We start from the raw sequence: 27,843 nt of genomic DNA on the forward strand, positions 1-27,843 counted from the left end.
TATAAAATTTCATTGTAATTTTAGAAGATCTTTTCCTTATCTACATAGTTTAGACCTTTTCTAGATCGATTTAAAACAAAAAAACATCAAAAAAACATCAAAAAAATATATTTGTGTTGAAATGAAAATGAGTTTATTCACAAAAAAAGGGGTGAAAAAATGATGAAACATCATTTTAAAGTTTAAAACGTCATTCTATTGTTCTGCATTTCTTTTTTAAACATTTTAATATCCAAAAAATTATAAATAGCATAATTATAATAATAACAATAATAATAACGACAATAGCAATAAAAGGATTGTACAAAAAAATTGTGAAGAAAAAGATATATAAAGCAGATGTCAAAAAAAAAAAAAAAAAAAAAAGATCAAACCTTTTAAGAGTCTTGAGTTATTAAAATTTGAATCCTCAACTTAAGTTTTAATTTCGTAAAAAAGAGGGGAAAAAAAATCTGGCCGTAACAAGGTTAGTGAAAAATTGTTAATAAAATATACAAAACTAAATAAAACGAAAAAAACAAATATCTACATCATACTCCGATCTTAAAAATTAAAAAATGCTAAATGAAAATTCAAAATAATAAACAATAATTACATTTGTTCAAAAGTAAAAACTAGAACCTCATTACTATCAACTGACTATTGCTGAGAGAGATAAGTATAATTTAAAATGGCTCAATAAGCTTTCAGTGAAAAACAATATATATATATATATATATATATTGGGGGGGAGGGATTGCAAAAGTAACATAGCGCCTATATATATATATATATATATATATATATATATATATATATATATATATATATATATATATATATATATATATATATATATATATATATATATATATATAATGTATTTTTTGAATTTAGGCAATAAAACGAAGTGATAACTTTTATTCAACAAAAAGTTTCTTTAGCTTCAATCAGTAAAATTGACGCAAATGGAGATTCTCCGTGTCACTGATACATTAGCATTCATCGTAAGCATTTAGATGAAGCCTGGTCATTAAATATTTATTTAGACTTAATAAAAAAAATCCAATCTAGTCGTTTTTATTCGATTTATTTCGTTTAGTCTGATTGTAATTACCATCTCAGGCTATGGGCGGCCACGTCAAGATGGCGGTAAAAACCACCAACAGTATTATTTGTAGGCAAATGATCATGTATTGAAGAATTGGAAAGTTGCTTGTTTAGCTCTAAAAGAATATAAAACAACCGTTGATTAGAAAGTTCTGCATTTTAAAAAACCCCAAAATAATAATAAAAGGCTTTGAAACTTGTTCAAAGATAACATAACTTCTCATTCGTTATTTGTAGCAACATTTTATGGAACTCTAAATTCAAATTTCGGCTAAAAATTTAGTGTTAACTCTTAAGTAAACTATTTGGTCTCAACTTTTTGATCAAACATCAAAATTATGGCGAGAGAAAATCATTATTTAACAATATTACAAAATGTAACAAAATTGCATTCCTGAAATTTCCATTACCTTTCATGGCATTAGACATCTTTTTTCTAGCACCAAATGTGGTGACACCAAGTTCCTTGAGATCATCATCAGTAAGTGACATAAATGTTGAAAGATCAACTTCTTCTTTTTGGAATGCTTCTGTGTATTGTTCTAAGCCAAGCTTTGAGAACAATTCTGCAATTGCTAAATTCATGTATAAAAAAATTTAATGTCTTTTTCTATTTTAAAGCACCATATAACAATATTTGTGGTTGCTATAAACAAACATTCCTACATTGAACATTAGAATGGACAAGTGCAGCATTTCCAGATATGGTCATTATGGAATCATAGTCATCTAAATAAAATAAGGCACTTTTTAATTAAAAAAAAAAAAAAAAAAAAAAAAAAAAAGTAACATTTTTCTTAAAACTACCAGAATTTTGAAAAAGTAAAAAATACAAACAACTTCTTGTTAAAAACTCACGATTGTTGTTAAACAGCATTAAGTTTTCAAGGGATGGATGACTCTGAAAAACAGCACAATTAAATATTATTCTGTGAAAACTTTTAAATAACACTTTACAATACAAAAAAACTTTCAAAAATAAAAAAATATCCCACATCTTCCAAACCAGGAGGTGGTCTACGAACACCTTTATGACTGCTGTTTTCTAAACTATGGGAACAGGTGCTCTGTGAAGAAAGTAGATCATGAGATTTAATAGAGGGTGTCACTTCATTTGAAGAAGAACAAGAATTAATTGATGCATCAGGAGATTGCTGAGTAAACAAGTAAAAATTCAATTTAAAACATTTAAAAACAGCAATTAAAAAAAAAAAAAAGTGCAGTTTTACAGTATTTTAGAAAAAAAACAACCTTTATTTCATTCAGATGCTCATTCAGGTGTTTGGCTCTTTTCTCTCTAGCACTCCACTAAAAGATATTTTTTAAAATTAAAATTAATTTTTAAAATCTTTTCAAGAATTAATACTTAAATAGTTTTTTGCAATAACAAAATTTATGATCACAATCAAGCATATTTTAATCAAGCATCCGAAGTTATCTCTTACTATTCTTTACACTTAAAAAAGTAACTGAACCAAATTTTAATTGTACAATCATTTCAACTGTATATTTGCATAAAAAGACCAGAAATAACACAATCTAGTTTTTCAAACACAAGTACAGTTTTCAACCCACATTTTTTTCAGATTATGAAAGATTGACTTAAAATGAAGAAAATTTGTTTATATTTTAATTTCTGATCAAAGAAAAAGTTTCTAAATCATGCAAAATATTAATCAAAGAATGTCAATTGATAACAATAAAAACCAGTCTACTGAAATTGGTCTTTGAATGAAGGAATTTAAATAACCAGTTTAGAAAACACAAGCTTTAAGGATTTTTTATTTTCTTTAAGAGTAAGTTTATCTAACGATACATTTGCTTTTAAAAAAAGTATGAGTATCAATTTTTTTCATTTTAAGGAATGGTTCTTATAATCCGAAAAAAGGAGATAGAAAACTGCAATACCAGTTTTTAATTGTATCAAAATATGAGAACAAAAAGCACACCAAATCTTTAATAATTATTTCTGGCATTGAGTTAGAAAACCCAAAACCACTCCAAGCATCTGTTGGGGTCCGAGCTTTACCATAAGATACTTGACTTTGCATGGCTAAAGAGTGAGAAAAAAAAAAAGAAGTGACAATTATATTCTTAAAATAAAAAAAAGAAGTGACAATTATATTCTTAAAATAAAAAAAAGAAGTGACAATTATATTCTTAAAATAAAGTATTGTTAGTTTTGAAGGTTTTTTTCTTGAAATTCTTTGAGCAAGGAAGTAAGTCCAGAAATTAATATTTTGGAACAGTAGCTTAGCTTTTATCACAACTATTTAGTTTTTCTAGCTTTAAAAAGAGTTCTAAAGACATGATTTGTAAATAAGGAATACCTATTAATAGCAGTTCATTCATAACTAAGTTTTCTTATATAATTATTTGTAACAGATCACTCATACTAAGTTGTTCTATATAAATATTTACAGCAGTTACCTAATGAGGTGTTCTAAATAAATAATTAATTGCAAATTTATCATTTTCAGTACTTTTTTTAAACAGCTTAGTCATTTTAAAATTGTATATTAACCGAAAAGAAAAAAAAATTCTTATTTTATGCTGAAGCAAGTTATATTATGCTGAAGCAAGCTATATTATGCTGAAGCAAGCTATATTATGCTGAAGCAAGCTATATTATGCTGAAGCAAGCTATATTAGCTAAAGCTAAAGCAAATTAAATTATAAAAAGCAAGTTAAATTATAAAAAGCAGTTTATATAGGTTTTCTTTTAATAAAACCAATTCAAATTGGTTTTACGGAAAAAACTCTAAACCAATCCCATACCACTTTTGGCTCTTTGCTTGCGAAGCTCATAATCATCTGACTGAAAATAAATCATAAATGAAAAAAAAAAACTAATTGCACCTCACTAAGGAGAAGATATACACACAATAAGAAGGTAATCACAATTAAGAAATAGAACCAATAAGGTAACACTTACAACATTTATTTGATTGTTCTTGAGATTTAGATTCCTTGCTCTTGATTGAAAAAGAAAACATTCATTTAGAAAACATTTGAAATTTTTCATTTAAATAAAAAGGTAATAATTTAAATAAAGGTAACAAAATGTTGCATTACATTTGTTTGGACAGAGACAAATTTTCATTGAGTTCTTCCTGGGAATGACATAATCCAGAATCAATTGAACCAGAAGAGTTGCTACAATCCGGTTTCCTGATTTTTAAGTAAATTTTAGTAAAAAATAAACAAATGAACTAATGAAAAATCAATAATCTATTTTTATATAAATTGGGAATTCAAATAAATTGTAATACAGACATACAATGTTGGTGAAGCTTTAGATGGCCAAGTTCCACTTGATACTAGATTTAAGAAATAAATTTTGTCATTCATAACTCAAATTGAATGTAAATAGTTTATATATAAAATCATAAAAACAAGTAGCATATAATTCATACCAAATCCTTCAGAATCATTCTTACAATTGCTCTTGTTACTCTAAAAAAATTTCAAATTCAAAAAAACTTTTATAGCAAATTATGAAAAGTATTGGTCAGTTGACAGCTGTGCACCCTTTAATGATTTATAAATTTTTATCTGGTAACTGTGCATGTCACTAACAAGTTTTTTTTTGTTGTTTTCTATAAAAGTTTGCAAAAAAGAAGCACACAAACAAAAAAAAAGAGAAGAACACAAACAAAAAAAAAAGAAGAACACAAACAAAAGAGAAGAACACAAAAAAGAGAAGAATCAACTAAGAGTTAATAAAGTCAATATGCAGTTACTATTTACATAATTACCAAAGCATCCATTATTGATTCTGTACTTCTTGAATTAAACAAACCATCTATTGAAGCATAAAAAAGTAAAATAAAAGTTCTTACAGTTATAAGAAAAATATTTTTAAATGGTAAAAACTTAATTTTTGCAAAGCATTTATTATTTAAAAATATTTTAACCTATTTCTTAACACCTTGTAATATAAAGTAAAAAACAGTAATAGTAATTAGTATATTGACCTCCAGAAAAATTGCCTTTTAATCCATCAATATCGTTACTGTCCCCTACACAAATTAAATTGATTTATTTAATTTGTAAACTGGAAATTTAACAAACTTCAATTAATAAGTTATTTTTAAAACAATGATTTTGTCAAAATCCGTAAATTCAATGTTGTAAATATGATTAATTTCATACATTAATGTAGTGCTGCAAAAATTAAAAACAATTTAATAAAACTATAAAGAGTTTACCTTCTCCAATTATCCCATCAAAACTTAATCGCTTTATTTTTATTTCACTTCCTATACTTCGCTGGCTTTGCAAATTTGATTCCAATATACTATTTGGTGGATTGGAGACATGAGATGGGGATAATACAGGACCTTGACCTGTAAGTGGACTAGAGGATTGAATAGGTGGAGTCAAGGGGCTTGCTATTTTGCTCAATAAAACCTTAGGTCGAAATAGTGGTTGCGAAGACATGCCAGTACTTAGAAGATGAAACGAAATACCCATAGGTGGAGGGATAACCAATGTTGCAAGTGATGAAGACAAAAAAGGCATGCTAGAAGGATCTTCTCCAATCAGATGCAGACGTGCTCTGTATATACTAGATGCATTTTTTTCATAACCTTTGACAATAACAGACTAAAAAAAAAAAAATTTACAAATGAAAAGAAATTAAGCAAACAAGTTAAAAACAAACAACTTTATCTGAAAGTAGGAAATAAAATTGGTTAAAAAAGCTGCCAGAATTTTACTTTAACAAATGAAAAAAGTAACCAGAATAGAAATATAAAACAACTAGGAAAAAATTAACTAAAACAAAAATAGATGCCTTTAAAATTAAAAAAAAACGTTAAAGCACTAAAAATAACTTTGATTTATAAAAAAAAAAAAAGATTATTAGTAAAAAAGTTATGAAGACAAAACATAACAAATTTTTTCAATGTTTTTTGTAGTTACAAGGAAAAAATTAAGAAATTATACTTTGCATGACTGTCTTGGCTTTGGTTTAACAGTAATATGAACACCTAGACTATCCATCATTTGATTCAGTGAACCTATATTTTAAATAACAGCATTTGATTCAATGAGATTCAATGAACCAATATTTTAAATAATTTTTTAGTAAAAACATTTTAGTTTGAAAGCTTAAAACTTAAGCGATGTATAGAAAGAAAAATAAATCTCATTTCAGCTTCAAAAAATATTTCATGAATTTAATCCATTTCTCTACTGATATAACCTCAAAAGAAATATTTATACTAGCAAAAAAAATTAACCTTCTTCCAATCTAGAATCAGCATCCCCATCTCTTATGTCAAACATTAAAATCAATGGCAAATATTCCTGAGGAAATCCAAAACATATTATTTTTTCATTAACTATATGTACATATTTTTCATTATATTATTTTATATAGTTTTTTTCATTACTAGAGTAAGAAACTGTAAAAAAAGAAAATGTTAAGAAAATGAAAATCATATTATAATGAATTTTAGCATTACTATGATATTTTTTTTTAGCATTACTATGAGATTGTTTGGACTTTTCTTTTTATTCTGTTCTGATAGTTTAAAGTGAAGTTTGTTAATTTAAATAGACATTTTAACTAGATATCTAGTTAGTTAAAATAACTAAAGTATTTCCCCTAATGTTTATTTTACATATAAAAAAATTGTCATTTCTAAAATTAGTACTTTCTTAAAGCATAGGATTTTGTTAACTCACACCACGGTATATAAAGAAGAAAATGCAACTTTTTGAGTTAACCACTTTTTCACTAGACAAAGTAGCAAGTGAGGCAGTCCAAAGTCTTCAGAATTTATATCTTGATGCCTTCTTAAGAACATCAATTGCTTAAAACTATTTTGCAAAACTTGCTACTGGAGATCAAAGTCAGCAAGATATGCTGTATATAGGTCAACAATCCTATTTTGATAAAAACACACTGAATTCTGTGCTCAAGGCAGATCTTAATCAGACCACCTGTGAGTTAGCAAGTAAACTTGGATGCTCATGTACAACCATTCCCAGCCACCTGCATGTAATAGAAAAAATCAATAAGCCAGACAGACCAACTCCACAAAATTGTCATCAAGGAACAAAACCTTACCTCAAATAAGAACTGGGACAACCAGATATGCCTGGGTGGATTTGATGAAACATCCCAGAAGGTGCCCAAAAATGACCCTTGTCTGTTTAAGCTTCTCTTGTGCGATTGGTGGACCAGATTTGGAGTGGTTAATTATGAAGTGATAAGATGCAGGCAAACGATTACTGCCATAACTTACTGTGTTTCAGTCCGATTTCTCCACAAATCTTTAGCAAAGCTTTGACAGTTCTGCCAATTTAAAGGAAGATTTTTCTGCTTCAAATCAAGGCCAGGTCACATGTGACAAAAAAGAGCTAACAGAAGATGATGGAACTGAAATGATATGCCTTGGCTTATCACTACCCATATTTTCCAGACATAACTCCTACAGATTATCATTAGTTCAGAGCTCTGCAAAACTTTATGAAGAGCTAGGAATTTCATAATGAATTACTAGTTTTGTATTGACAATACATTCCAGCTTACAATAATAACAATGAACTTTTTTCACCAGCTTGAAGTTTAAAATGAAATACTTTTAGTAAACAAAAAATCACTTCAAAAGGTTGGTAATGAAAAGCTTAATTAGATGATAAATTTAACTAAATAACTAAGATATTTAACAATCAAGATATTTTTCCCAGCTAACAACCATTACAACTGATTGCAAGTCAGCTAACAACCATTATAACTGATTGCAAGTCAGCTAACAACCATTATAACTGATTGCAAGTCAGCTAATTAAAAACAATGCTAGCAGAATTGATAGAATTCCACAGTAACTTGTATATGTATTCTATGCTACCATAACACCCAAAATACCCAAAATCATTTTCACAACAACAAGAACCGTACTTTTTACCATGGTACAGTATTTTTTTTGATATTTTATCTATAGTCTAAGATAATCAGAAGAACAAAGTATTATTCCATTAAGTATTCAATATTATCCTTCTATTTTGCATCTATATATTTGTCACTTCACTTTTTTTTATTGTTAAAAAGATTTTTCATTTTTATTGCATTATATATACTGTTGCACCATGTGACCTTATGCAACATTCAAAGTTTAAAAGTTATGCTTTAATGCATGAATTTGAACCTGTGTATAAAATATTTTGTTTTGAATAATTTTTGAAACTGTTTTTTTAATCCTGCATTAAAAAAAAAAATAAAAGCTTTTAACTTTTTATTATTGAATATGTTAAAATTAAATTTGACAAAGTGGTTCTAAACTTAAAAAAATTCTCAATGTAGTGCCTCAAATATTAACCTAAATATAGCTTAAATGAATGTTGTGTGTGTGTGTGTGTGTGTGTGTGTGTGTGTGTGTGTGTGTGTGTGTGTGTGTGTGTGTGTGTGTGTGTGTGTGTGTGTGTGTGTGTGTGTGTGTGAGTGAATGGAATCAAACCATTTAACTAACTAAAAATATCAGGCTGCAGTAACAAACAATTTTTGTAAAATTAAAAATGGCAAACATTTTCAAATGTATATGTTGTTTGTAGCTTTACAGTATTTATTTCTATTTCTTAAAAATGAAAAACCATAATGACTTGATTCCTCAAAAGATATGCTTAATGATTAATCCCCAAACACATGTGCTATTGGATTTTCATTTGTACAATTTTATATGTATGGCATACATGAAATATGCTTATTCTTAGAACTTTTTTAAAAAATTCATGCATTAATGAGTCACTATATAATTGACATTAACTAACATACCAGCAAAAAGACTTTGGCAGTAACAGCTGACTCAATAGAACCTGTTATTGTTACAGTGCTTTTGCGTGAAGTTGGATCATAGGGATCAGAAAAATGAACACTGTAAAATATAATAAAATTCAAAATTTAAAACCATCATGTTAAACCACATGCAAAAAAAATCAGAGAAAAAAAAACATTTTAACTATGTTGTGGTTTATAAGAGTTTACTATCACATTCTACACCTACTAACCTTGCTCCAGTAGAATGTGTAATTTTTTTAATGTTACAACCATTCCGTCCAATAACATACATATGATGCTTGGGGTCCACTTCTAACTGAGTGGTTACAGGAACAGTTACCTAGAAACAAAAGTTTTTAAAACATTTCTACATGTTACAAATTTAGAGTTTACTGTGAACTCTTTAAGATGCCTATAAATTTAAAAATAGTTTTAGGTCTTTAATAAGATTTGCTAGATCAAATTCTATCTTAAAAAAATATTGACATTAAATTCAACATTTAATGATATTAGTTCAATTCTAGTAAAATATAAATCTTTCAAAAAAAAGGTGGAGATTATAAAAGTGTGAGGTGTTGTTCAATTTTTTTATATTACATTTCTTTATCATTTTTTAAAAAGGAAAAAGAAAAAGAAAACTTTTTACCAAATAAAAATGGAACATCAAAAATTCATTTCCTAAATATTTATTTCACCACAAATTTTGCCATAAACTTGTCTCACAAAAAATCAATAATTTTTCATTTAAGTATTTTATGAACCACAGTTGAGCCTAAATACGATAGTAAGTACCATAAATGGTTGATTAGGATTAAGTCTTGAGCATTGCTTTCCAACACACTTTTGTAAAGTATTCCCTGTTTTTTTTTAAGCTGCGTATTTGAATTTTCTTGTTTAAAGATAAAATTTGATCCAGAATGCAATTTACAGGAAGAAACTTTTATTCCTCCTTGCATACAACTTAGCAAGAAAACTTGGCCTGGTATCTGCAAAACAACCTTTCCATTATAAAACAACTTTTCCATTACAAAAAACTAGTCCGTTTCTATTTTTAATTAAAACTTAAGTTCAGCAAATATGAAATCTATTTTCAGAAGCTTTGAAAAGCTACTTTTCTATTATTGCTGATTCAATTTTGTACAACTTTTGCAAACCTGCTTTCATAATTGAAAGTTTTATATTATTTCATAATAATTTAAAAGGTGGTGACTGAAAAAATAGTAAATTATTTAATATTTCTGTAAGGCTTTCCACAATTTACCGGCCTCTAGACCTCTGGAATATGCAGTAAGATAAAAATAGTACTATGCAATATTTTGTATAACTTAAGGATGGATTTATGGAAAACTTGAGAAATTGGTCACCAATAATAATGATCTGTTCAAAACCATAATAATGGTCTTGAACAGATCATCATTATGGTTTTGGTGCAGACATGCTAATAGGCTGTATGTTAGGTGTTTACTAAGTTTTGAAACTAAAATCACAATTGATTTTTTTAGAATAGGTAGAATAAACAATAAACAGTCAAAACTGAGAGTATGTAGAATAATTAAGCATTACTTGACATAAAACCAGGAGTAGACACAATAGATAAAAAATAACCTGATAGGCTGACCAAGGTTTTCACTAAGAGAGGGTATCAAAGCTTAAATGAATACAGAAATGTCAAAAACTGCAACAATGTTAAAAATAGTTATCCTGATATTTTTTTCAGAACTTGTAGAATGTTCCAAATTTACATAGCTTAATTTGATTGATTGGATTGATTGGAAATTTACATAGCTTGTTTGGAGAACAAAAGTGATGAACTTTTATCATTTAAATCTGACTGAGAGTAAATGAATTCAAGTTTATTATAGTTTCTTTGAATACTGTTGCCTATGTAAAATTGTAAATGAATTGACAGCAGAGAGAGAAAAGAAGCTGATTCATCATGAAAATCCTAAGTAATGATTACAAAACTTGTTTTTTACATTTTCTTATTGAGTTAATAGTATTCATTACTTCATATTTGTATGGAAACAGTCTTTTACCAGTTGTCACAGTGTGAGTTGAACTTTATGATAATTTGTTACAATAATCAAAGCTATATAGAAGATAAAAATAAATTAATATTACTTTTATTTAGTTCAATATTGATGCAGTATTTACTTTTAGAATCACTAAAACTAGTTCAGACACTTCATTAGTTTTATTTATTCCAAAAAAGGAACCTGGAACTAGCCTAAAAAAATCTGACAGAGCTATATTCAGTTGTTCTGTAAGTTTAAACAGACTTAACATCAACTCAATCTAAAATTGTAGTTGTAACCAGCAAAAGACATTTTTATTTTATTATTTGACTGAAAACCAGAGAAAAAACTCGATTTCATCAACAGTACATCTCATAATTTAGTGTGCAATTTGCAGGCTGAAATAAAATTAGCTAAGGTGTATTATACAACATAAAGCTCACTAAACTGAACAGTCACTTGAATTTGAGATATTGTGAAAAAAAGCTGCTTTCACACTTAATTTCTCAACCATGTTCAAGACTGATACTAGAAGTAAAACAGAATTATTTATTATAGGAAACATCTCATTTAAATCAATGATACAAAGCTTTCATCAGTTTGGTCAGTTTTGTGATGTCTTTTATCTTACTATTAACAACTTAAGAAATTAAGAGAAGCATGGAGTTGAGTACCTAAAGAAATATATTCTATATGAACAAAGGTAAACATCCAACCAAAGCCAAATTAAACATTTGACATTGCATGACAAATATTAAAGCATTGCAGAAATTAAAAGTAATGAATGATGCAATGCAAACAAAAAATGATGCAATATGTATAGAAAATTTTGATTGATTGTCTGATATCACTCACATAAACACCTTGCAAATGTTGTCAGTAGAAGAGGATAAATGATTTTTTCAATATTAAAGAAAAAAAGTAGGCACTGTAAATTAGATGCTGTTGATAAAGAAACACATGCAAAAGAAACTAGAAAATGAAAAATATAGGATTTGAGCAACAATAATATTCAAAGGTACTAAGAAGGCTAAAGTGTCAACTCATGCTCAAATCTTCAAGCAGTATTTCTAATAATCCTGACCAGTAGAATCTCAAAACAGAAAGTAAAAGATCAGAGCTGGCAATCACATCACACAGAAAACAAACAAGCAATTGCAGAAATTTTCCCTACAAGATTGGGGCATGAGCAAATAATGCTTCATTACTTATGATCTATTGGAGCAAGTCAAAGAGGAAACAATCAATTACCCCATCTTTGAGAACTTCCTGAGTGCATTTCTTTTTTGCAGTGGTCAAAATCAGAATTAGAATACTATGGCTGGCAAAACCATTGGTCATTTAAATGTTATGGAAAAGACATTTTTTAAGAAAGACATTTTTTTAGGTCAATAGATACATGGAACAAACAATTTTAATATCCGGCAAGTAGCTAATCTTTGAAGAAGACAAAAAAAAAAAAAAAAAAAAAGCTACAATTATTTTTTTGATGCAAACAGGCTAACCAGAAAGTTTTATAAAGAATTGAAACCTTATTGAACAAACATTGTAAATTGGAAAAAGCTTGAAGTTTTGAGTGTAAATAAAAGGTCCCAGTTATATTTAGTACATACATATGGTGATCTAAGAAACTTTATCTATGCAAGACCATTAGAAAAATCAAAAAGCATACATATTCCCATATAGAGCCCTAAGTAAGACTAAAATTAGTATATCACTTACCGCTTAATATTTTGGATGTAAAGAAGAAAGGTTTTGTAAGCTTATGCAAAGTAGGGGATATTCTAAATGAACTCTGATCTTATCAAGATATCTATGATTTCTGCAGTTGAAGAAGCAAGGAGGAGTTGGTATCAAATTAGATTCCATTATTTAATTATCTCAGAGGTCTATAAATTTTTTAGGTTTGAATAACAAGTTTTTATTAAAACTATGAGGACTTTAGTTTATGAATTTTACATTTCTTTTGAGAAAAAATGAGAAAAGTTTTAAATCTTTTTCTTTTATTTTTATAAACAATTTTTATAAACAATTGTATGGTTACTTATAATCAATTTGTAAATCTACGACTTAAAATTGTAGGAAACAAAATTGTAATGATTTAAATGGTGTCATAATTTGATTAAATAAATACTTTATTGAAGCTATTGGTTATTTTAACAGTTTTAATATATAAAATCATGCATCATTTAGTACGTAATTGGTTACTTTTGTTTAAAAACAATACTTCAACAATAGAATTAACTTTAGAGTTATTTTGATAACTATTATGATAACTAATCTTATTGAAAAATACTAAAATGTTAACTTTGGAAGAAAGTTTTTATATTCATACTTTGTTTTCCTATTTTTCTCTTTTAACTGAAAAATCAATATGGTACATTAATGTGCTCAGATACCTGAACCTGTTTGCTCTAAACTTATTAACAATTTCATTGTTTAAAAATATTTGAGACCAATAATTAGATTCTGTAAAAAAGAGTACTTTTGTACAAAATCTGTTTGTAGGTCACTAATATAACAACTTTTAAAATGTAAAGAACCTTGAATTAAAACTATTTCATAAAATATTTCAGAACTGAAATTTATAGGTAACTCAAGATTATTGAGAATTGCTTACCAGCACCATTCCAGTCAGAACTGAAATTTGTAGGTAACTCAATATTACTAAGAATTGCTTACCGGCACCATTCCAGTCAAATGTTCTAAAACCTTTAAAACTGCATCCTACAAAATAAATTTTCTGCATTTTAGCCTTAAAAAGAAATTTTTTTGTAAAGCTCATAAAAGCTATAATAAAAGTAATTTTTGTTCTAAATAAAACTAAATTATGTAGAAACAAACATACTCTAACTGAAAATGGATCAGAATGCAGTCCTCGAACACTGCCCACATAACCATAAGAACACTGTTGCTAAAGAAGTCATAATTGGTTTAAATTTCAGACAAAGTTAAAATCATGCATTTACATTATTCGAGTGATTTTAACACCCTTAAGACACATTTTTTAAAATACATATTCTAATGCTTAGGTTAGCAGTTATTTTAAATTTAATGATATCAATGATATCTGTTTTGAAAGAAGCAATATGAAATTCATGAAAATTAATGTTTCCAAAGAAGCAACAGAAATTGCAACCAAATGTATTATATTATTCCAGTTTAAAAATGTTAAACTTGCCACATAAAAAAGAAATACTTTTAAATAATCTTAGCCCCCCCCCCCCCCTCCTATTTGACTAATCTATTACTTTCATAGCAATAAAGTATTTTGATTTATTTGTCTGTTATCTTTATTGCTGTAGTTGAACTAAAACTAAAGCATTTATTCTTTTGATATAAATTCCTTAAATAATTACTTTTTTTTACACATCATACAAAAGTGAACATGAAAAACTAACTTGTTGAAATGAGATGGTGACATTGTGGCTCTGAGCAATATTCAAAATTGCAGGAGATGAGCTATCAGGGATTACTACTGCTGATGATGAAGGAATCTCAAACTTCAAAACAATAGGGAGTAGCTCCTGGTTTTAAAAATATAAAAAATTATCATATAAAAATATCATACAAATTATCATATAAATAGATTGTACAAACTATCATATAAATAGATTGTACAAATTATCATATAGATAGATTGTACTAACTATCATATAAATATATCATACAAATTATACACAACTTGAAAAAACATAATTTAAATTTAATGCATAAAAATATTAAAAAATAAACATCAGAAAACTATAGAAAAATAATAAGTTTCCAATCACAATCACAATTTACTAATTTTTACCCGTATTTGACGCCGAGCTGATTCAACGCAAAAAGGTGGACCAGCAATTGAAACCTGTAATATAGCAAAAGAAACTCATTTGAGTGTTTTTAAAAGTGTAAGTATTTTTCAGCCAACCATTAAAATCAAATTACAAAGTTATCTTTTAATGGGTTAGCTTCCTGTGAAATTTTTTTTAGCCATTTATGAAAAACCCTTATATAAAAAAGAAAGTATTTAACTTTTATTTAACTCAACTGATTGCTTTTTTTTTTAACTCACCTGATTACTTTTTTCAGAGCTTGTTCTGTTAGAGTCAGGAAAATGAATGTGACATTGGGTATCTTTCATCACTTTAAAAAAAAAATTAAGTTGGAGTTAAACTGATAAACAATACCAAAAAATTTAAAAGAAAAAAACTGATAAAAAAAAAAGTATATAAAAAGTATTAAAAGAAAAATATTTACTTAATTACTTTTTTTTTTAACATTCTTAGGTATTTACTATAAGGACTTTTACAAATTATTTTGTTATAAATATATTTTCATAACTATTTTTTTTTCTGCTATCATAATTATGGTTTGAGAACATATTTATGAACCAATTGAGAAATGCTTTCTCTGCATCACACGATAAATACTTTCTACAGAAGTAAATCATTATTTATGCATACATTTAAAAAAAAAAAGTTTTATCTTCTTAAATAGTTTACGACAAAAAAAAACAAAACAATAATAATAACCTTTCTTGATAGTGCCTCCACCTTTTCCAATTATATGTGAATGATCAACAAATGATACATCCATTTTTAATGCTACTCTGGTTGACTGAAAAATTAGCTTACATTTTTAAGGTATAGAAATTTAATCAAGAAGAAAAAGATAAGGTTTTACAAAAAAATTTCTAAAACACATTACATAATAATGTTAAAAAATATATATAAAAAAACCTTTGTATCCATGATGGAAAGGACCATTTGCTTGGCAGCAAGTCTATCATCAGGTAGACCAGCTACCTTGATGTAAGGATCTATTTTAAAATATGAATTAAAAATCATTAAGAAAATAAAAATGATTTTGTAGTCAAAGTTTTTCTTTAGAAAAAAAGAAACTGATAACTAGAACTTAGAAATTCATTCAGAAAAGTTTTTTTTTTTTTAAATTTAAATGATGTAATTTTAAATTAAATTTCTTAAAATCAGATTGAAGTCTTCTTTAAACCTTGAATATATTGTTTAATGTTTTATAGATTAATAATTAATTTTTGTTTCTTAAAGTAAAAGGAACACATCAACAAAATTACAAATAATTCTTAAGTTATGCTTTTTAAAACTACATACAAAATTATCAATTACACTTTTACATGGCATTAGGTGGCATGCAAAGGAAACATATTTGCTTTAAGTTGGATTGCTGGAGATTGAAAGACTTACATGGCATTAAGTGGCATGTTGGGAAAACATTTCCAAACTGCTGCATTTGCAATCTCAAATGTGCTTGTTGTTGTTCAAAACTCTTTTGCTGTTGGATATAATGTTGATTAAGCAGTTGTTTTTGCTGACAAAATGTTGTTTTTCTTGATTCTAACATATTGGGTGGGTTTGGGGAAAGCTGGTTTCCCATAAATGAATGCAAAGCTTGTACTAATTCCAGATCCTTATAGTTACTGACAATCTCCTGCATTTTTTTTCTTGAAGAAGTGTTTTTAAAAACAGCAACCAATTAAGAAAAAGTGAACAAAAATTGTGTTCAGATATAAAATGAACAGTATATGTTTCTGTATATACACAAAATATACACCCAATAAAACTGGGTTGTCAATGAGCTTCACAACAATATAAACTGATTGTAAATTTGCTGAAGTTATGTCCAGGAAGTCATAAAATTAAAAGAAAAGCCATTTAATGCTTTTGGTTAAAAAGTCAAAAAAAAAATCCTTGAGTCAAAAGCATCCAGAAAAGAAAATTTAAACACAACTCCACATAAAAATTAGAATTTATTTCACAGCATGTCATCTAATCAACTCTCAATTTAGATTTAATTAAACATCAAACACTTTTAACTAAACACATGCTCATTTTGAGTATATTACTATGTAAACTTAAGTGTGTTTAAATTTGATCAAACTTGACCTAGCTTTTTTAGCCATTGATTTGTAACAATCATAGTTAATTAAAACAGCTCTCCTGTTAAAGAGTAATTTGAGAACTGTAACTCAAAGTATATAAGTCTAATAAAACTGAAGAAGGAGAGCACTTGTTTGTACCCACAATGTGATGATTAGAACAGACATGAACTAAGTGCTTGTTTATGTGCTAGCTGTAGTGTGCTATAACAACCAGAAATTTCACTCAGTAAGAGATTAAGTCTGAGAAATCATGCCTCAATAAAAAAAGTTGTCATAAGAAACATAAACCAATAAGTTTTAAAATAATATTTATGTATTACCAATATAAGGAGAGTTTTTCCAACTTAAAGTTAATTATTCACTTAAATAGTGTTTGTATAACAAAATAATATATAAAAACTTGAATTAATATGAAATAATAAGAACTATATATATAAAATGAGAAAAGGTTTTTATTTAGCAGTAAGCTGTCTTATATACCTAATCAACCATTACAAATTTTATACTCAATTACTTAAGCAGTAAAAAAAAAAAAAAAAAAAAAAACTCAAATATTGAAAAATCATTTTAAGATATGACTTTACTTTCTCAGAATTATGCTGTTAATTTTAAAATTGCTTAAAATAATAACTATAACAAACTTATTGCAATATTTAGTACTCTTAAATAAATAAAAAATATCTGCTAGTGAGTATCAGTTTTTACTCAAGAATAAAAAATACACATAAATGTATATTTCCTGATAGCTAAAAATTTAACTTTACCTTTTTTTGACCTAGTTCCAATTTTCAGTTTAGAAGGCCATGATATCTTAGTATTTGTTGCCTGCTCTATCTACCATAAAAAAATACAGAGACTATACTATACTTATTAAATGAAAATTAAATTTTACAAAAGTAAAGAAATAACCTATAATCTACTTCTATATCAATATTTAAGAATTTTAAATTAATGTTAAACTGTTAAATTACAGCATCTTTAATAACCTCAAAAGAGCTATATAAGAGAGTTATATAATTTTGCTGTTTGTGACATATACTATAAAAACAGAAGGCTTATAAAATTTCCTATTTTCTGAAATAGTATTAGATTTTCCAATTTTTACACTTTATTATTCCATTTGTTTAAAAGGGAGAATACAGCCCACTATGGTATATTTAACATTTAGAAGTTAGAAAAAGTATATTATGTTTATTTTTATGCATACAAACACTTTTTACAAAGTTCTAAAGTTTAAACCATTTACCAGCAGTATACTAACAAACAAATCAAAGTTTTAAAACAAGATTATTCTGTGTTATGAAATGAAAACAAATATTTACCCGGTTAAAAAAACCAGTCTCATCAGTACTGATTGATTCTGTCTTTTCATCTAAAATAATATAAAACACATTTTAAAATATTTACGTTTTATATCACATGTAAAGCATACACAAAAAAAGAGAGACTTGTAGCAGAAATAATTTTGACACTTTCTCTGTTTGACATCTTGACAGAAAGATGAGCAAAGTTGCATTTAATTTTTCTGAAGTTGCACATAACCTTTTTAAAGAGTATTTGTCGAGAAGTATTAAGTTTTATCATTACTTATTGTGATAAAATGCATTAACATTAGTAGATAAATGTGGAGAAAAGTTTATGATAAAAAATAAAAATCTTATTGTGTACATATGTAAACAATAGCTATATAATTTATTTCAGACATGCCCTTCTAGTTTTTTAGTAAAAATTTACATTAAAGAGCCTTGTTGTTAACATCAATTATTATTATTCTCTTTTAATGTCAGTTTTTCATATAAAAGCAAACAATTCAATATTTGCTGTGCTAAAATAAACATCAAAATTAAAATGCGAACTTGAATGGGTTAACGTTTAGAAAAACGCTCTACCTTGCAATAAACTTTCAAGTTTTTTTCTATCAACACGAAATCTCTCCTCGTTTAATTCATCAGGTTTAGAGTGTACAAGGAGGTCTTTTGTGTTTTGTTCTTCCTTGCTAAATATGTTGGTGTTGTGGTTATCGAACTTACAATTATCGATGCTGTTATGACAAACAGTGACATCGCACGTTGTTTTTTTAAATGATTCTTGTTCTTCTGTGCAATTTATTATTTTGTCAGTCACTGCTACAGCCAAGTTTTGGTCCAGCGACATGTTTCATGATTTTAATACATATTTTTTTATTTGATTTACGCTTTTTACTTCCTCACAAATTTCATTGCTTATTTTCTTCGGAGGTTAAACTTGGTTTCACAAATAAAACAATGTTTAAGTGATTTAGAATAATGAATATTTTTTCAAAAGAAGCAATCAATTATTCAAAGAATATTAAAAAATAACTTTCTACATAGAATGCAATAAGAATTCGTAATACATCTTTTAATAATTTATTAAATCTATGCACTCTTTTATTTACGTAAATACCCCCTGCTGTCAAGCATTGAGATAGTTATGAGGAAATTATTTTAACCACAAAAAAAAAGACGCAGCACGGCTACTTTGCGTCTAGATTGAATCAAGCGTCCATTAGGTGGAATGCTTTATCAGCTGCTTAAAAGACAATTAGGCAGACTATTGATAAAATGAGCCCGCCTAATGACTAGCGATTCAATCTGTGAACCATGATTGATTTGTAGTTGTTTTGTATTTAAACGTAATTTTTATTTGAAAATTTCAATGGTAAATTTTGATTGGATTTTTTAATATGTTTCAATTTAGATTGACAGTATAAGCCATATAATGAATAGTTTAAATGCACGCAAATACAATGTATAGTTGGGATTGATTCTAGTCAGTTTGAAGTGGCTCAGTCTGAATTGCACCTTCTTGACGACATAATTTCGTAGTTTAAGTGTTTGACTAGAAACCCCCAAAGAGTGTTATTTCAATAAACTTTTACTCTAATTTTTAATCAAGAATATATATCATTTGAGCATGCGCAGTTAGATATCGACTTTTAAAAAACTTTTCCGGTTTAACTAATGAAACGTAAAAGTTACAGCGAAATTTATCACACGAGTATGCGCATTCTGTTATCTTACTTTCCCACGACATTAATTCCACCATCAACATTGTCCCGGAAATATTGATTTTAAATTTCTCCTGTGAAAACTGTAATGTTAAAATCAGCAGCAAACTGAAATGTAGTTTGTTTGTTTTTTTTCTTTTTCTTTTTTTGAAAGCAAAGCAGAAAAAATTTCTTTTGTTTACAAAAATTATATTAAGTACATTTTTTTGATTTTTTACTTTACTGATCTGAAACTTAAATCATAGCTAACCTTGAAAGAGCTTGAAAGCTGATTTGATTGAAGAAGTCAGAAACTATCAGTTTCTAAGAAACCACATCTTATACATAGGAAAGCAAAAGATACGTTCTTTTTGAATATTGAAGGTAGCTTACCCTAATAAATTATAATTATTACGTAAATTAGCCTCTGCCTACTGAATGCAAAAAGATCTTTTTAAATGCCAGCGTAATATAAAAACATACTAAATCAATTTTTAGAGTACTTTTAAATTTTTAGTATTCCATTTGTCTTTTTAAGTGAATATACTAAATAAAAGATTTTACAGATACACGAGCAACTAAAAGAAAATTTCAGAAGATCCATGAACCAACAAGAATAAAAACAACTATTATACATAGAGATGGTGACGAGCAGTTGCTTGTGTGAAAATACTTTACAAAACATTTTTTGAAAATGTTATAATAAAAAGTGATTGAATACAACCCACTCTATAAAAGATAGATTTTGAGCAATGTAGAACACTGATACCCAAAAATAACCTCGATGAAAAGTAAGAGCCAAGTAAGCTCGTTTAAAAGTTCGTGGAGAAGACAAGGGGGTAAAATACAAGGGGGTAAAATAAAACATTTATAAATCTTGAAATCGTGAAGTGAAGTGTTACGAACCTATATCATTTTGTACATATTTTACATCATTTAAACGAAAGTGAAATAAAATGTGCTTTTTTCCGAACAAAAGGGCAAGAGTTTTGAAAATCTTGAAATGTTTTCCTTAAAGCTATTGCATCGCAGCTATAGGTATCTGAGCCTAATAAAAGATTTTAGTCGAATTACAAATAAAATTTTCTTCGAGAAAGAGAAATATTTTTTTATTAAAAAAATTTTTTTTTTAGTCGACAAATTACTTTAATTTTCCGTGAATTTCGTTCTCAGAGATGATTTTGAAATTGCCTACTCTTGACAGTTTTATTTACTAAGTGATATTAAGTTTACAATCAAGTTATGAATTATTATTCTTGATATTATGCAGCAGTATTGGATTCCTTAAATGAATCCGGGAACGCGTTAGAAACCCAATGCCACTACGCTTTTGAAGATTTAAAGTAGTTTAGAGATTTAAGAAACATTTTGACTGTCAATCTGCAAGATCGAGATCTAAAGCTACTGCAACAGAAGAACTTTCTCAATTCGTACAAAACTGGCAGAGAATGTTTTTTAATGCGCAGAATAATGATATCATCTTTTCAACGTTTTAAAAATATTTGTTTGAAGTTTTTCAGAAAACCATAGTTTAGCTCAAGTTTTCAAAAAAAAAACTACACCTTTTGAGTTGATTTAAAAAGAAATTTGACGTCGTTAAATACTTTACTAAAATGAATAAATTTTGATTTCCTTTGCTAGGAAGTGTGAGTAAATTTTACAAATCATCCATCACTTGACCTTTCACATAACTGCACATAACCATTGCGAATAAACTCATTTCAAAGAAAAATTTAAAAGGATTTTGAAAACAGGTGTTCAACTATTATGAGAAACCAAAAAAATATTGCTGATGACATTTTCATTAATAAAATTAAATGATAAAAACGCGGAAGAAAGCTCATTCTGACTAGAAAGGAGGTGATGCACTGGTGTCAATTTTGAAAACAGCGCCCTAAAAATTCTTATAAGCATCTGATAAAGTCAAGTTAAGAAAGGTCATGAAGAGTGCTTTTTTAGCATAATTAAGCTAAATCAGATATTTAGCATAATTAAGCTAAATCAGATATTTATGAAGTGTTTTTTAGTTACCGAGACAACAATCTCACATTTGAACAATTGAAAGGTAAAAATAAAGAAATCAATCATGGAAATATTTTGCACTTTTTAAGAAGTATTAAAAAGATTTTAAAAAAAACGTTCTTTAACGTAATATAAAACGTAATACAAAACGTTCTTTAACGTAAATAATCTTTACTTTTCAAAATTGCACTGTAAGCTCGAAATCCTTAGCAAATTTGTAAAACGTTTAATAATTTGACAATACCATAGTGTTTTCTTGCTATGTGGAAGCATGTATTGTTTTACCACCTTATTTTTTAAAAAAAAAAAAAACGAAAAAATATGAACTTTACAAAGTAACGAACATCCTGTTTAAGCCGCAGAATTTAAACCAACTTTCTAATTGATTACACCCCCGTCCCATAATTATTCAAATAAAAGAATTTTTTTAAAAAATGCCTGAATTTTGTATTTCTTTTGTTTTTATTTTTTTTTATGTTGTTAAATCATAGTGATGTAAAAGTGGATTTATAATTTCAGTAAAAAATTTAAAAAAAACAATAACATGAATTTAACAATATATGCTTTCATATCTCAAGTGGAGTGTTTACAGTTTCTTTACCTAAACTTTCAAGTAAATATTGATAAGTTAAAGTTGCAGACGCTAAAAAACACATTTCACTTTTTTTTTCGTATCATATTTCAAAAACTTTGATTCTGGATTTAGTTTTAATAGGGCTCGATAATAATATTGTTACTTTTTAAAGTTGATTCTTTAAAGCTAAAAAAAAAATGCAAGAAAACACGAATTATCAGTAGAAACGAAAATCGCCAATATTTACGTTATGGTAAGATAAATATTCAATTTGAAAAAAAAAAAAGGAAGAAACTGAAAGCTTGGTCGAAACGATCTGTTTTGATCAAGATGCTAGCAAATTACATCTGCTTCTGAAAACTGAAGAATTGCAACCATACTAAGAAAAAAAAAATAGTATGAATAGTTCCCGAGAAGACCTGTGACTACAGTGAAGAGACGATTGATGGAAGAAGGCTTGGTGGTAGAATAGCTGCAAGAAAATCACTTCTTCTGTCCAAAAGTAAGAAAGAAAGAAAGTGGTTAAAACAACATGAACAATTGACTGTTAATAATTGGAACCATGAGTTTGACAGAAAATAATACCTGATCGTGAAAAAGGTATGTGATAAATTAAAAGTATTGGCATTAAATAGACTTATGCAGAATGCCACGATTATGTAAAGTGGTTATTGCCGCTAAAGATGCTACACAGATGACAGCAAGTTACAAAAAAAATACTTTTTTATGTGTGCAATTTTATATATTAGCAATAGAACATATACTTCGAGAAAATTTCTTTTTAAAGTTTGCGCCCTTTTATAAGTAAAACAGGTCGATTAATTACGGACGTTGTAACAATGAGCTTCTAAAAAATTCCCATTAAAAGAGCATTCATTTCAAGCGTAAAAATAGTTAATAAAACTTGGTTACTTTTTAAGTTATGACAAACATTTTTTAAAGTATAATTACTCTAAGTACCACTTAGAGTAAGTACCACTTAGAGTAATTACGCATTACAAAATGTCCGCAGTACGCTGTTTTGATGCTGGGAATTAATTCAGGGAAAGTAATTCCAGTTCTCTGCTGGTTGCAGTTTGTGGGAATGTTTATCACGTCTACACCGAATGGTTTTCACAAAATCTTACTCGAAATATAGATATTGTTTGTAAATATCTACAAAACGAATAAAGTGAACTTTAAAAAAGTTTTACAAAAAAAAATTCATTTTTAAGTTAAAACACAAAAATCTTTTGCTCTTAATGCTTAACATTAAAATTGCGTTTAAAAGTATTGAAAAAAATAAGAAATACGGTGTAGTAGATTAGAAAAACCGAGTAAACAATACTGAATGTCAGTTAATGTGCAGTATAACGTCATAACATGAGTGTTAATGCTAAGAAATGGCTCTGTTCGAAAAACAGCATTCGAAGGTGCGTTTTAAAGATTGAACTTGAAACAGCGTGCAAAAGAATTTTAGCTATGAGCAGCGAGAATTAGTGCGCACTTTTAAAGTCCACTGCACAAACTTTTCGATTTTGACCGTTATAAAGTGCGCGCCCAAAAGCATCAGAGGCGCGGATGAAATTGACCTTTAAAAAGTGTAGCCTCCTCTATAAATTAAAGGTGTGGCGTTAAAACTAAAGGTGATGTTTTAGTTTAAAGTTATTTAGTTGAAATGCAAAGTACAGTTTTCTAGTCCATAACGGAAAGTTTATAAAAAGAACGAACTTTTTGCATCCTTCATCATACACAAATCACTCGAGAGAAAGCTATTTATATACTGTTGCAATTTCGTAGAGAAATTAGCGAGCAATATTTAGAAGAAAAATCCGCAACTAAGTGCCTTATACAGAATGATGATCCAATAGATGTCAAGATTTACAACGATACTTCTGGTAGACGGCAAGATACCTGGTGAAGATGTTTTGATTGATATCAAAATATTTTCGACAAATGTTATCGTTTTCAATAACAACAAGGTCATCAGGTACTAGGTGCTACAGAGGGACCTTCAGGACGCTGCTGCCTTTTAAAGGGGCTTAGAAGACACCGAGATACACTGCAACCCACAATAGAACAATAGAGTTTTTTGTGAATTTAAACATCCTAACTGCGCACCCTTAACATATTGAAAACGCAAGATTTAAGCGTAAAGTTTTTCCTAATATCATATATTTGAATGTACTACAGTATTTAAAGTAAATTTATGTTCTTGAGTTCTTTTGTTTTTTTTTGATGTTTTTAGTTGTTTTTTTTTTAATGTTTGAGAGAAATATTGACAAATAGAAAAAAAAAATCGTATTATTTTCTTGCAAAAATATTTCTGAAAAAGAGTAATTCGTTGACGTTAGTGATATGCATATGAATGCGATTTTCAGCTCAAAACAGGTTTTTTCAGTTTACAACAGGTTTTTTAAAAAAGTGAATTAAGATTGTGTTTTCCTCATTCATAAAAATGTATTAAAAAAATATCAAAATGTATTATTTAAAAAATAATAGTTAAAATATATTATTTAAAAAATAATATTTGAAATGTATTATTTAAAAATATATAGTTATTTAAAATATTATATATTATTTAAAAATGTATAAAAAAAATATCGAAATGTATTATTTAAAAAACAATATTTGAAATGTAATATTCAAAAAATATTTAAAATCTTTTATTTAAAATGGGATTATTACCTTTCAATTAATAATCAGTTCTTAAATTGCACATTTTAAGTAAAAAGTTGTCGTAACAAATTTAGTTTATTACAAATTTAGTATTTATTGTTGAGGAAATAACAGCAACAATAATTATTGTTATTGTATTAACTTAATTTAGAAACAATAACAATACTTGTGATTTACAACTATTGTAATTCTGTAATACAATAACAATAAATATTGTATTGTAATTCATCTTATAAAACAATATCTGAAAAAAAAATGTATTGTAATGACCCACTACAATAACAATAAATATTGTATTGTAATTCGTCTTTGTAATACAATAACAATATATTGATATTGTAATAAAAATTATTTTATTGTCAAAATTTAATAAATGTTTTAATATTCCAGTTAAGGGTAATAGTCCACTATATACCCTTGTACCCTTGTACCCTTGATTCTAGTTTACTGAAACATAATGGGAGGGGGAAGGGGTGCCAGAATGGTAAATTAGGCAACTTTAAATATTGAAAATCAAAGTTAACGGGATCAAAAAAAAGAAAACCACCATTTTTCTGCAAATGAAAGGGATTCGGCAGACCTAAAACAGCAGTTCAACATAAAATACGTCCTGAGAAATAAAAAATATCAAAAATAGCAGTAAGTTCGTCAGAGATGAATATAAATACGTTAAAATACGTTAGCTTTTCTACTTTAATGTAAAGTAACACTACAGTAATTATTGTAATTGTTTTCATCAAAACAATATAATAGTTATTGTAATTTTATATCATTAAAACAATACAATACAATAGTTCTCGAATTTTGTTGTATTGTTAGAAAAAAAACAATACAATACTTTCTGTAATTGTTTTTGATCACAGCAATGCAATACCAAAATAAAATTTTTTTATTGTTTCTGTAATATTACAATACAATATTATTGTATTGTAATGTGTAATTGTATTTAATTTTTACAATTACAATAGTCCTAACCCTAATCACACATCCATTTATTCATTATTTTGTTGGGGTAACTCTTTACATGATCTTGCCATGACAGTGGCTTTTATACGTCCTCCCCAATATCATTGAGGACGTATTACACCTAGAATTTATTTGGACTACGACAAAATATTAAACTCAGCTGAATGTTATATACAATCTGTGTTCCTCGGTTGATAGTTAAGGTGGCAGTATATTACTATTCATCCAAAAAAGTATAATTTTTTTTTTTGGCTTTAATCACTGGTCAAACTAAAAAAAAGTTGTTTTTAAGGTCTTATCCCCTGTAACAAAAGTATCAAAAAAAAAGAAGTTTTTAGCAGCATTTTATTGATTGCTATATAAACTTATTTTAAAGATAATTCTACCCAATTTCAACCAATATTCTGCAACATATTTTCAACCTTTACATTTTTTTTTTATTATTGATTTACTCAAAAAATTTTTCATCTCTTCATTCCACATATTTCATTCCATTTATTATTCTAATCCACATAAGGTTTTTTTGTACTAAACGCTGCTTAAAAATGTTTTATTTCTATGAAGTTTTTACTATCTGTTTGATTTTCCTTTTTCCTTTTGGTTAGAAATTTGTTAAAAAAATTTGTTTGAACAAGTTTTGGATGTTTCCTCACATGGGTGCAATTTGTTCCACGTGTTCCACGTGTAATTTGTGCCACATTTTTCACAGCTAAAAATGCAGTAAAATCCGCTTAACCTTTGAAAAATTATCAAGTGACCTGCTTCTAGTGAAATAAATCAATTACATAACGAGATTAGCTAAAGAATTTTTCAGCATAGAATGTTCTTTACTAATTTTTGCCGTATGAAATGTAGAAATAGTTTTGTATTTAAAAATAGAGCTATTTTCTATAAAGCTTTGTAATTACATTTTATGAATACCTTTCCTCTTCCTTCCAACACACATTAAACCGTTTCCAGGAAAATAACAATTCTATTTAGATCGATAACTAATCCTTGCATTTAACTATAAGGTATAATCATCAAAAATATTTCATTATTTTCTGTAAATTTCCTAAAGGCTCAAAACAATATTTATTTCCCTTAAAAATATGTTGTCTGTGTTTCGTATTAACAGTTTTTAAAGCATATTGAAAATGTAAGTTTCCTTGTGTAAAAATTTTCATGAAACCGCAACATAAAATACCTTCTAAAACGCCAAAGTCAACGTAGCATATTCGGGTCATTTTTCCCGTACGCAAAAAAAACAAACAAAAAAATTCATTTCTATCAAAAAAAAGAAAATCTTACATGGAAGGCCTTCAATCCACCTTTCAGAAGAAGCAGTGTATCCTTTACATCTAAACGTAAAGTTTTTTTTTACGAAATTTGCAGTGATTTGGTTACATAGCATTTTTTAAAAATAAATTTCTTGTAGAATATAAATTTTTGTATATCATCGTAAAGTAGTTCCAAACGTTTCTTTTGGAACTTTTTATTGTAAAATATTGGCAGGGTTTCATTATTTTTATAAGAATATTGTTTTTATCAAAACATTTGATCATCAATTTATGAGTAAACATATTAAGTGAGCTTGAAATATGAACTTTCACGTTTTTCTTATTGCGATTTTTATATACGCTTCAAAAAAATAAAATAACGAGTTTGCAACTATTTTTTTCTCATTTTTTTAATGCATTCTTTAAAAGATAAAATTTTAATACATAGAGCACGCTATACGAATACAATATTAATGCAATACAAATACAACAAGTGCATACTTTATAAAAAGCATATGGAATTGCGCCAATAATTGTATTGCTAGTTTTTTGCGAAAACTTTTGG

General features: G+C 27.3%; 1 protein-coding gene and 1 long non-coding RNA gene across 5 annotated transcripts; both read right to left on the reverse strand.

The window, feature by feature from the left end:
- Positions 1–938: 938 nt before the first annotated feature.
- Positions 939–27,499, reverse strand: LOC145186629 (protein bicaudal C homolog 1-B-like). 4 transcript variants are annotated; one of them, XM_090096308.1, is made up of 29 exons: positions 27,310–27,499; positions 18,115–18,164; positions 17,557–17,626; positions 15,615–15,694; positions 15,408–15,492; positions 14,948–15,018; positions 14,687–14,740; positions 14,292–14,417; positions 13,739–13,804; positions 13,573–13,617; positions 9,106–9,215; positions 8,873–8,972; positions 6,336–6,402; positions 6,040–6,113; positions 5,301–5,697; positions 5,067–5,111; positions 4,848–4,894; positions 4,506–4,545; positions 4,370–4,409; positions 4,165–4,260; positions 4,025–4,064; positions 3,868–3,907; positions 3,039–3,142; positions 2,341–2,397; positions 2,085–2,243; positions 1,948–1,990; positions 1,756–1,818; positions 1,500–1,664; positions 939–1,205 (listed from the first exon to the last, which is right to left on the reverse strand). In XM_090096308.1, the coding sequence occupies exons 1-29, from the start codon at positions 27,410–27,412 to the stop codon at positions 1,093–1,095; spliced, it is 2,550 nt and encodes an 849-aa protein (XP_089952434.1). In that variant the 5' UTR covers positions 27,413–27,499; the 3' UTR covers positions 939–1,092. The 4 variants fall into 4 exon arrangements, with proteins under 4 accessions (XP_089952434.1, XP_089952432.1, XP_089952433.1 ...); XM_090096306.1 differs by lacking the exon at positions 27,310–27,499 and adding an exon at positions 18,682–19,132; XM_090096307.1 differs by lacking the exons at positions 17,557–17,626; positions 18,115–18,164; positions 27,310–27,499 and adding an exon at positions 16,098–17,330.
- On the reverse strand, positions 26,449–27,223 carry LOC149884811 (uncharacterized). The gene is made up of 2 exons (XR_016455101.1): positions 26,941–27,223; positions 26,449–26,728 (listed from the first exon to the last, which is right to left on the reverse strand). It is a non-coding gene; the product is annotated as an uncharacterized LOC149884811 (long non-coding RNA).
- Positions 27,500–27,843: the final 344 nt, after the last annotated feature.

Source organism: Hydra viridissima, unplaced genomic scaffold (assembly GCF_058129835.1).
Source record: "Hydra viridissima isolate aposymbiotic clone 2 unplaced genomic scaffold, HvirCarnegie_v1 scaffold_8, whole genome shotgun sequence".
Lineage (NCBI taxonomy): Eukaryota > Metazoa > Cnidaria > Hydrozoa > Anthoathecata > Hydridae > Hydra > Hydra viridissima.

Coding starts and splice junctions, on each gene's coding strand:
- LOC145186629 (XM_090096306.1), bottom strand. CDS start 18,946: ATGTCGCTGGACCAAAACTTGGCTGTAGCAGTGACTGACAAAATAATA. Junction 18,165..18,681: donor ACTTGAAAGTTTATTGCAAG/GTAGAGCGTTTT, acceptor ATATTATTTTAG/ATGAAAAGACAGAATCAATC. Junction 14,418..14,686: donor CAGCTCGGCGTCAAATACGG/GTAAAAATTAGT, acceptor TTTTAAAACCAG/GAGCTACTCCCTATTGTTTT.